General features: G+C 37.5%; 1 protein-coding gene across 1 annotated transcript; it reads left to right on the top strand.

The window, feature by feature from the left end:
• The first annotated feature begins 1,722 nt into the window (after positions 1–1,722).
• Positions 1,723–8,664, top strand: LOC148133616 (vomeronasal type-2 receptor 116-like). The gene is made up of 4 exons (XM_087952096.1): positions 1,723–1,755; positions 1,814–2,029; positions 2,503–2,629; positions 7,735–8,664. The coding sequence occupies exons 1-4, from the start codon at positions 1,723–1,725 to the stop codon at positions 8,637–8,639; spliced, it is 1,281 nt and encodes a 426-aa protein (XP_087808222.1). The 3' UTR covers positions 8,640–8,664.
• Positions 8,665–11,270: the final 2,606 nt, after the last annotated feature.

Here is an 11,270-nt window from a genome sequence, read left to right as displayed (position 1 = left end):
CTTTGTATATGAAAGAGGAATCTCCCTTTCTCCAGCTCGGTGTTGGCTTTGAGATTCCTCAGGAATACAGACCAGTTTATCCTTCCTTCTTCCGGATTAATCCCAGTGCCTTTCCTGAGTGTGTGACTTTAGTCCAGCTGCTCCTGTATTTTCAGTGGAACTGGGTTGGCCTTGTGACCTCTGAAGATGACAGTGGAGAATATTTCATCTCAACTCTGATGCCAATGTTCAAGGAAAAGGAGATCTGCTTGGCCTTCAATGAAAAATGGAAATCTAAAAAAATTATTGATTTAATAAATAAATTAATGTTCAACATTTTGTTTAAAGCTGAAGTTATTTTTTTGCTTGGAGACTCCACTGATATGGCAAATTTTTTGACAGATCTGAATTTTTGTGTAAATCATAGAAAGATACAGAATGTTTGGATCCTAACATCTCATTGGAAATTTACTCTGGTTGGAGATATTTTTGAAGGTGTAAAGACTTTGCATGGGGCTTTGCAGTTTAGGGACAGCGCTGGTGATGTCTCAGAATTCAGCCACTTCCTCCTATCTTTAGACCATTTGATTAAAAAAGGGGACGTCTTTCTCCTAAATTGGTGGGAAATACTCTTTGATTGTCATATACCCAAACCAGGCAAGGACCCTCCAAAAGGGCAAATGCAATGTACAGAAAAGGAGAATTTACAAGATCTTCCAGATTTTATTTTTTAAATGAACATGGAAGGTGAAAGTGACAACAATACCATTTATGCTGTGGCACATGCATTGCATGCCATTTATGGATCAGGAGTGCAACCAGAGAGGCTGAAGCATGAAGAGAGGATGTCAAATGTGGAGCCATGGCAGGTAACCTCTGTGGTATTTTATCCAGTCCACACATTGATAGAGAGGAACCTCCTCATATGCATTTCTTCATATCATATCAAGGGATATCATATCATGGCATCTCTCAAAAGATTAAAACAACAATAGCTTCAAAATCAATAATATGAACTAAATATAATGTTTTGTTGAAAGATGCGGCAGAAGAAAAGTAACCTAAACCAGTTGTGCATAATATCAATCGAAGATAGATTTTCATATATGGTTCGAAAGGTCTTCAACATTTCCTGAGATTGAGGGACTGACCAGGGATGAAGTGTCACCTCAGAATAAGATAATAATCTGGGTGCATTTGTGCAAAATGCTTAAGCAGGACCGTTGAAGTCCTAAGGAGTATGTCTGCAGAACCTGCTAAGTTTCTGTCAGCTTGTAGCCTGAATCCAACATATAAAAGCAAACTCAGCTCAATTAATTTAACCATTGATTTATCTTTCGATGAATTAGCATTCTATGTGACTTTACTCCATTTGTTTAGTTTGCTATTTCTTGAACTGTTCAGCTGCTTAACAGAACAGATTAACAGAATTGGACAGGAACTTGGAGGTCATCTAATACAAACCCCTACTCAAGCAGCAAGGCCTATACCATTTCAGACAAAGGTTGTCCAATCTCTTCTTAAAAACTTACAGTGATGGAGCAGCCACAATTTCTGGAGGCAAGTCATCCCTGTCATCAAGTTAAAACTGGAGTTCTGAAAACCAAAATACAAATACCCTGTGACACAGACAATCTTTTGTATTGTTGAGAATTGAATCAAATATTTGATGTTATTCCTGATTGCTCACATCTCAAACAAGGGACAAACGGTAGCTTTTTAGATATACACCTGTTTCCTAAGATGACGGCCATCACAATTGACAGAAGCCATGATGTCTCATATCTGTCTTTCTGCTAATTGTTCCAATTTCTGAAGGCCTCTTTTGTTTCAGATACTTGCCAATTTGAGGACTGTTCACTTCAACAATAGTGCTGGAGATAAAGTCTCCTCACAAAATGGACTGAGAACTGCTCGTTATGATATTGTTAACTGGGTTGTCCACCCCAATAAGTCTTTAGTGTCTGTGAAAGTTGGCCAAAAGGAAACCAGGGCTGCCCCAGGCCAGGATTTCACCATTAACTCTGATGCGATCATCTGGGCTCCAAAGGTGAGTGGGAAGGAAAGGTTGTAAACTCAGTAAAAGAATTCATCTCTCTCTTCGGGATGCTGAACATCCGTCTAAGGTGAAAACATTGGAGGTTAACAAATTGTATGACTTATCTGTGAAAATCCAACCGTGGGTGGGAATTCTGCTTGAAACCAGGATGCTGTTTGATCAGGCTGTGATTCTGATGGAACGTTCTTGTTCAGTTCGATTGTCATCATTCTTTCTTTGAGAGAAGCAGTAGCTCAGTGTAGCAACTCTGAAGTTCAAGATCCAAACTTTAGCCTCCATTGGTGATTCACTAGTGCCACTGATTCCCCCAGGAGCTTTTCCTTTCCCTTCTTTTTCTATTAGATCTTGGTGAACAATTTCTTATGAAGACATTCTCAGCAGGAAAATAAGAATATGGAAATGAATAAATGAATTGTGTTATTGCACAGGACACCTCAAACATTTCTCTCTTTTTCTTTTAGAAGGTGCCCTTTGCCAGGTGTGGCAAGAAGAGGTGTCAGGCAGGAGAGAGGAGAAGAGTTCCAGAGGGTGAGCCAGTTTGCTGCTATCTATGTGCCCCTTGTCCAGAAGGAACGATCTCAAATCAGACAGGTGGAGCACTTTTCAAATGCAGATCTTCCAGGATCTAGGGAGTCATTGAGTAGATAAAGATGCTAATTTGTCATATTTGTTTATACTACATCAGAGCATTCATACTTTTCAGCAGAAACTTTCAATTTATGGATCTGAGCTGTCCTGCCCCAACAAGACATTTTTTTTTCTCCTCAATAATTTTACGTAGGATAGTTTTAGGGTACAGTGGATGGGTGCCCTACTAGCCTTACCAATTGTCACATCCCAACAGGAAAACCCTCTGCCAATTCTCTGAAAGAGTGGCTTATGGGAGCCAAGCTTTATCACTCAATCTTTAGGGGTCCTTTTTTTTTTTTTTTTGTGAAAACAATTTTATTGGTTTTTAAAGACAAAAAAAAAAAAACAAAAAAAACATAAAAACATCCAGCTTTCTTTCATAAATATACAAGCAGTGTATCGGTTGGTTTACCAATTTTTTGTGCATCCATTTCGTAGTCTCAATTACAGTTACATCACATAATAACTCATATTATCAATCAAAGATTAAATACCCTAGTATCACTATTAAAAAATCATTTGACTATAATTTTATTCATTCATACTTTGCGAGATAACTATAATTTACTTGGTTTATTTTATAACAATTCATATAATCCTACCAGATCTATCCTAAAAACATTTTATAGATATGATATCAAAAAGAAAGAAGTATATCTTTATATATTCATTATTTTCTGAAATTCTAGATATTCTATTATTGTGTAAAATTATCTAACCATTGATAGAAAAGGTCCCAAATTTTTTAAAATTGCTTACCCTCTTGTTCTCTAATTTCAAATGTCAATCTACTCATTTCAGCACATTCCAATATTTTCTTAATGATTTCTTCCTGCGATGGTATTTTCTCATTTTTCCAATTTTTAGCAAATACAATCCTAGCTGCTGTTAATACATTTACAATCAGGTATTTCAATTCTTTACTATATGTATCAGGTAAAATTCCCAATTAAAAAATCTCTGGTTTCAAGTCTATATGTTTCTTTATCATTTTTTCCAACCACATGTGAATTTTAGTCCAGTATTTTCTAGCATCCTCACAGGTCCACCACATATGGTAATATGATCCAGGTATCTGATGACATTTCCAGCATTTTTCATATTTATTCTTGAACATTCTTGCTATTCTTGTCGGGGAGAGGTGCCACCTGTAAAACATCTTATACAAATTTTCTTTATATGCTGTTAACATTGTCATTTTATAATTTTGAGACCACAATTTTTGCCATTTCTCTAAATCAATCCCATATCCAAAATTCTTTCCCCAAGCCACCATATTTTCTTTAACTTGTTCTTCTTCTAGTTTAATTTTTATTAAATATCCATACAGTTTTTAAATCACCTTTTCATCAGTATCTGTCAAAATCTTATCTAGATTAGTCAATTTATCATAGAAACCTTCTGTTTTAGAATCTTTATCATACCTTGAATGTATTTGCGTGTATGAAAACCAATTCATCTTTATACCTTGTTCCTCTAGTTTTTGTATAGATTTAAGTTCACCCTTTTCATTCAATATTTCACCATATCTAACTGTTTGTTCCTTCTTATATATTATAGGATAAGAAAAAGCTTCAATAGTCGATAACCAAACTGGAATTTTCAAATAACATTGTATTTTAATCTTCTCCCAATTTAACCACAAAGACTCCCGTATATGATGTCTTCTAAAATAGCCCTGTGTTTTAGTTCCCTTGTACCATAGAAAAGCATGCCAACCCAACAACAAATCTTGTCCTTCTAATATCAACAATCTAGTTTTTCTTAATGTTATCCATTCCTTAACCCACATCAAATTTGTAGCTTGATAGTACAACTCCCAATTAGGCAGACCAAATCCTCCTCTAGTTCTAGCATCTTGTAAAAGTTTTAACTTTATTCTCGCTTTCTTGCCTTGCCATATATACTTCAACACAATTTTATTTAAATCTTCAAAATAGTCTTTTCCAAGCCTAATTGGTATTGTTTGAAACAAGTATAAGATTCTGGGTAGGATATTCATCTTGATTGTTGAAATTCTCCCTATTAATGACAATTGTAGATTTTCCCATTTCATCAAATCTAACGCTATCTGTTGTTTGAGTTTAATATAATTATTCTCTTTTAATGTACTACATCTTGGTGTCAAGTGTATCCCCAAATACTTAACCTAATTCGTAACTTGAATTTTCAATAGATCTGCCAGTTCTTCTCTTTGTCTTAGTAGCATATTCTTTGTCAACATCTTTGTTTTGTCTTTGTTTATTTTCAAACCAGCCACCTCACCATAAGTCTCTATCTTTTCCAATAATTTTGGAGCTGTTTCTAAAGGGTCTTCCAAAATAAAGGCCAAATCATCCGCAAAGGCTTGCAATTTAAATTCTTCCTTTTTAATTTTCATTCCTTTTATGCCTTTATCATCTCTAATATTTCTATTCAGCACTTCCAAAGTTAATACAAATAGCAAAGGTGATAGTGGGCATCCTTGTCTTGTACCTTTTCTTATATTGATAGAATCTGTGAATTCTCCCTCTATCATTACCTTTGCCGTTTGCTTATAGTATATGGCTTCTATTGCTTGAATAAATTTTCTGGCGAAACCCATCTGTTCCAATAATAGTAACATAAATCTCCAATTCACATTATCAAATGCCTTTTGCGCATCTAAGAATATCAAAGCCATTTGCTTTTCGGGATGTGCCTCATAATATTCCAAAGTGTCCAAGATTACTCTCATGTTGTCTTTGATTTTTCTCTTTGGCAGAAATCCATTTTGATCTGGATGAATAAAATTATTTAAGTATTTTTTAAGCCTTTCTGCCAAAATTGAAGCAAATATTTTATAGTCTGCATTTAGTAAAGAAATAGGTCTATAATTCTTAATTTGCAATGGATCAGCCTCTTCTTTTGGAATAAGTGTAATATAGGCTTCTGACCATGTTTTAGGTATCTTCTTCTTTGCCATAACTTCATTCATGACTTCTAACAATGGAAGGCTCAGCGATTCTTGTAGTGTTTTATAAAATTCTGCCGGAAGCCCATCTGGACCCGGTGCTTTTCCATTATTTTGCTTCTTGAGTGCTTCAGTTAATTCAATCATTGTTATATTACTTTCTAACATTTTTTCAGTCTCTTTAGGTATCTTAGGTAGATTAGCATTCTGTAAGTACTGTTTTACTCTTTCCTCATCAATATTCTCTTGCTTATATAGTTGCCTATAGAAGTCTCGAATAATTTCCTTTTTCTCTTTATTGCCATAGCAAACTTGGCCTTGATCATCTATTAACTGTGGTATTTTCCTTGATTCTTTCTCCTTTCTCAATTTATATGCTAACCATCTACCTGGTTTATTTGCATCTTCAAAGTATTCCTGTTTAGCACTTCTAATTTTCTGTGCCAATTCTTCTTTCCCTATTTGATCCATTTTATGTTTAATTATGTCTAACTTTAGTTTAATGTCTTTTTTCTGTGGTGTTTTCTGTAGTTCTTTTTCAAGTCTTTTATGCTCATCTTCTAAAACGTTAGTGGCTTGCCTTTTCCTTATGTTCTTTTTCCTTATATAGTCTATTATCAACCCTCTAGCATATGCCTTCATTGTGTCCCAAACATTCTGAATTGAAGTATCTTCTTTTTTATTTTCTCTAAAAAAGAAGGCCAATTCTTTCTCCATCCATTGTGTAAAGTCTTTTTCCTTTAAAATAGTATTGTTTAACGTCCTTCTCAATCTTCTTTTTTGTCCTTTCCATTTGATTGTCATTGGATTGTGGTCTGCCCAAGTACTTGTCTCAATGTTTGTTTCTTGAATGTTAGATATTAGTTCTGTTGAGATCCAGATCATATCTATTCTGGACCATGATAAGTGTCTATTTGAATAAAAGGTAAATTGTTTGATTTTAGCATTTCATTTTGTCATCATCTTCTGTCTCCAACAGAACTGATACACCTGTTAGAGAACGAGGAGATCCATCCATCTATGATTTCTAGTAGCCAAGAGTCATCTTAGAAGTGAAAGCAGAGGCATATAATGTGTAATAATTAATAATAACCCTTAATAAATAATAATAACTTTTCCCTGAAAAAATAATGGCCGAATGGGAAGATCTGGAGTACAAAGCAGAGATGCTGAGCATGTAAAATATGAAGAAATCAGGAAATTCAGGCAGTTCTAATGAATATAAAGATTTATTGCAATCTTAAGATCCATTCAAGAATCTAAACTACAAACGGTCAAAGTGAATTGGGAGTGGATAAGAGTCAATGGAATTCAACACGGGCTACATTTAGATCTCTTCTGGGTGGGAAGCAGAGGTGGTATTCAGCAGGTTCTGTCCAGTTCTGGCAGCAGAAATTTTGAGTAGTTCAGAGAACCGGCAAATACTACCTCTGACTGGCCCCGCCCACATCTATTCTCCACCTCCTGAGTCCCAGCTATTGGCTGTGTCTTCTTTTGTTGCCCTGCACAGGAGAATGGAGCTGGAAAGCAGGTTAGTGGGGTGGGGAGGGAATGGGACTTTGCAGTAACCTTCCCCTGCCATGCCCACCAAGCCATGCCCACAGAACCAGTAGTATTTTTTTTTTAATCCAACCACTTGGTGTGAAGGGACTCTGGACTGATAATGCATTTCATCCCTATGTCAACCTAGTCCTCTCCTCAGAGCCAGAGGAAACCCAACAAACAACCGGCACGTATAAAATATAGGATTCCTGGCTGATAGACCCATCCATCTTCTGAGGGTTCCAGTTTAAAGTGGAAAAGGGAAAGTTTCCAATCTCTCTCACACTGAAAGCCACAGCAGTGACAACTTAGCAGTGATTGGAGATGACCTTTTCTTTCTCACAAAAACTGACCAGGCCTGTTGGAACTGAACAGATCCAATTTTCTGGCTTACTTTTCCCCAGAATCATCCTGAATGAAGGATGATTTCCCCTTCTTGATGCACCATCAACTGCACTATATTACTACCAATAGCAGTTGTAGGTTGGCCAATGCAAAAAGGGGACAGTCTTGTCAATTCTTGGAAAGTGACAATGGTCGTGGCAGATTATGCTGAAATCCTTATACAAAAATTCTTAAATCTTCATTTCAGATGCAGTCCACTGTGACCCCTGTCCTAAAGACCAATATCCCAACAAGGAGAAGGACCACTGCATTGCCAAGAAGATCCACTTCCTTGCCTATAAAGAGACCCTGGGATATGCCTTAGTTTCTCTGTCTCTTTTCCTTTCTCTGATCACAACTGCTGTCCTGGTAATTTTCTGTAAACATCATGACACACCGATTGTCAAGGCCAACAACCGAAATCTCACTTACATCCTCCTGGTCTCCCTCCTGCTCTGCTTCCTCTGCTCCTTTCTCTTCATTGGTCGACCTGGGAAGTTCACTTGTCTCTTCCGACAAACTGCCTTTGCCATTCTCTTCTCCTTTGCAGTTTCCTCTGTGTTGGCAAAAACTGTCATGGTGGTTCTGGCCTTTATGGCTACAAAACCAGGGAATAGGACAAAGAAACTCTTAGGAAAACCTCTGACCAATTCCATTGTCATAGCCTGTCCTCTGATCCAAGCAATTCTTTGTGCCATCTGGCTGATCACCTCTCCCCCATTTCCCAACATGGACTTCCACTCCTTGGAAGTTGAGATCATCTTGGAATGTCAGGAAGGCTCAGCTTCCATGTTTTACACAGTCCTGGCTTATCTGGGTTTTCTGGCCCTCATCAGTTTTATCATGGCCTTTCTGGCTAGGAAATTGCCCGACAGCTTTAATGAAGCCAAGTTCATTACTTTTAGTATCCTGGTCTTTTGTAGTGTTTGGATTACCTTCCTCCCCACCTATCTGAGCACCAAAGGGAAGTCCATGGTGGCTGTGGAGATCTTCTCCATCTTGGCCTCTGGGGCTGGCCTCTTGGCTTGCATCTTTTCCCCCAAATGCTACATTATCCTAGTCAGGCCTGAACTGAATTGTAAAGAGAATATAATGAGGCACAGAAATCCCTGATTCATATGGGGACAGAGAACTTGAATCTGACTTTGGGACATTTTTATATTTGATGTTATTTTTGATGATAATGTATGTATTAATCAGCAACAACTACCATGCCTTTCAGTTTATTAAAGTACGAATTCTTCCCAGATGAGTCCCATGATCAGTTTAGAAAAAAAAATGATATTAAAGATGTGGATATTAGTTTCCAGCATGATTGTTTCTCACTTTATTTATTTTAATCATAAGAGTTTTTTAAACATTCTTGAGTTGTCTTTATTGTTAGTGTTTTTAAGCTTGATTGTTTGCACAGATTCCTGATATTGTGCTGAGTTCCCAACTAACGTTTTCATTTAATTGACTATTAGTGTATAGTAACTTTAAATGAGCCACAGTGTCTTACTCTCTATTGACATACTAGAGAAACATAGTTTATTAATAGAGAAGATCATGTTAAATCGATATCAATGGCTATTTTCTAATCTTCGGTATTGTTAATAATTTTTATCCATTCCCAATATTATGAAGACAGATGGACAGACGGATGGATAGAAGAAAGGGAGGGTGAATGTGTGAGAATAAATGGAATAAATCATGAATTGTTCACTATTAAATAGGGAGGAACAGACAATTATAAGTTGTTGTCTTGTTTTTTTAAGAACTTACAGATGTCAGTTCATAAAACATTTTAGATACACATTTTATAGTTGTCAAAAGAAAGAAGCAGGGGTTTGTAAGAGCAGGCAGCAGTGTGGAATCGAAAGTACATTCCATTCATTTTTTCTTCAGAGACCGATTAGATGACTAAAGCTTCTGCCATGCAAAAATCTAATTGGAGAGCATGATTGATGACTCTTGGCTATGGACATGTTTCATTGGATGATACATCCAGAGCGGTGGGAGGGAAAGCAGGAACAAGGCTGACAGTGAATTACATATCTCAGAGTTGGCTGCACCCAGGCTAATGCCAGAATGTTAACTTCTAATAAATCCTTTTTAGTTTTGGGAGTGTGGTTCAAGGCCCATGATTTAATTGGAGTAACTGCTGAAATCCTGACAATAGATAAAATGCGGAAATGCTTAGACACTTGCTATATGGGAAGGCAAATGTCTGTGTACTTCTATATAAAGATGATTGTATGTTATCTAAGGACCCAAATCATTTCCAGCAATTTTCTATAGATTGGATACATGCAGACTTGTTTTATGTATTTGAAAGCCAATACATCAAACATCAAGATAATCATGTTTGGCAAAGAAATGGAGTGTCCAATAAAGGAGAATATTTGTAGATCTGGGTTGAAATGAGGGGTCTTTGGTCCTCCCTGAGTTTGGTTGATTTCATGCAGAAAATGTCGTTATCCAAACTAGGTAAGATCATTAGTGCTAGGGCTGATGATCTAGCACTGATTCTGTTGCCTAGTTTGGGTAATGAGAGGTCTGCAAGAAAATAACCCAGCTCAGAGAGCACAATGCACCCCATTTATAATTTATAAGAAGCCCTTGTCGAAGACCTGAAGAACATCTAGAATAGAATAACAGAGTTGGAAGAGACCTTGAGGTCTTCTAGTCCAACCCCCTGCTTAAGCAGGAAACCCTCAGGGAATTTTTCATTAGTTCTAAGTTGCTTCTCCCCTTGATGAGTTTCCACCCATTGCTCCTTGTCCTGCCCTCAGGTGCTTTGGAGGATAGCTTGACTCCCTCTTCTTTGTGGCAGCCCCTGAGATACTGGAACACTGCTATCATGTCTCCCATAGTCCTTCTTTTCATTAAATGAGACCCAGCTCCTGCAATCATTCCTATATACTTTAGCCTCCAGTCCCCTAATCATCTTGGTTGCTCTTCTCTGCACTCTTTCTAGAGTCTCAACATCTTTTTTACATCGTTGAGACCAAAACTGAATGCAGACCAACACTGAATGACCAAATATATTCTCAATGTCTGCCTACAAAAATACAATCTAAGAGTAGATGTGTGATGACCTAGGGTGGGATACAAAACAAACACAGTCACAGTCACAGTCCTTCACTTTGCTTCCAAGGTCCAAATATCTTTGACGGAAGACAAAACACCTCCCACACATATAGTTACATGAAGGAGAAAAAAAGCAACACAAACCAGGCAAGATAAGGGCTGGAGATAACACACACTGGGAAGGATACAGATAACACACACTGGGAAGGATACCAAACTCTGAGAGGAACTATACACTCGAGATATTTGCACACTTTGTTTCGAGCGTTTGCCAGTACAGAGGTCCAAACTCTTATTCAGTTGTCACACCTGCAGCCCATGAAGAGTATCAGGGGCCTATCCTCCTGAAGAAACCACATCTCACCCATATCCTCTCCTCCCTGCATGCCCTAGAATGGATAGGGGATGGGCCTGGGTCCTCCTCTGACTGCTCAGCCAGCGTCTCCCTTCCCCAGCCTCCTCCACAACCTCCAAAGCTACACTTCCACTCCCTGTCAGCTGTTCCTTAGAGTCAGTCTCCACTAGGGGCATGACAAGGTGGATGGATTGTGTGTCATGACAGAGGGATAAAGATTGAAAAATGACTGAAAGAATTAGGAGATGTGCAAACATAAGTAGAAACATTGAGGATAATATTTGGTGAGGAATAAACTTTGACGAAAAAGCAAATGT

The sequence above is a fragment of the Notechis scutatus genome, chromosome 1, assembly GCF_049901735.1.
Source record: "Notechis scutatus isolate UNSWTSFEM ecotype Mainland chromosome 1, rNotScu1.2, whole genome shotgun sequence".
Taxonomy (NCBI): Eukaryota; Metazoa; Chordata; class Lepidosauria; order Squamata; family Elapidae; genus Notechis; species Notechis scutatus.
Note: the sequence above shows the minus strand (reverse complement) of the source record. Positions and strands in the feature narration are given on the sequence as shown.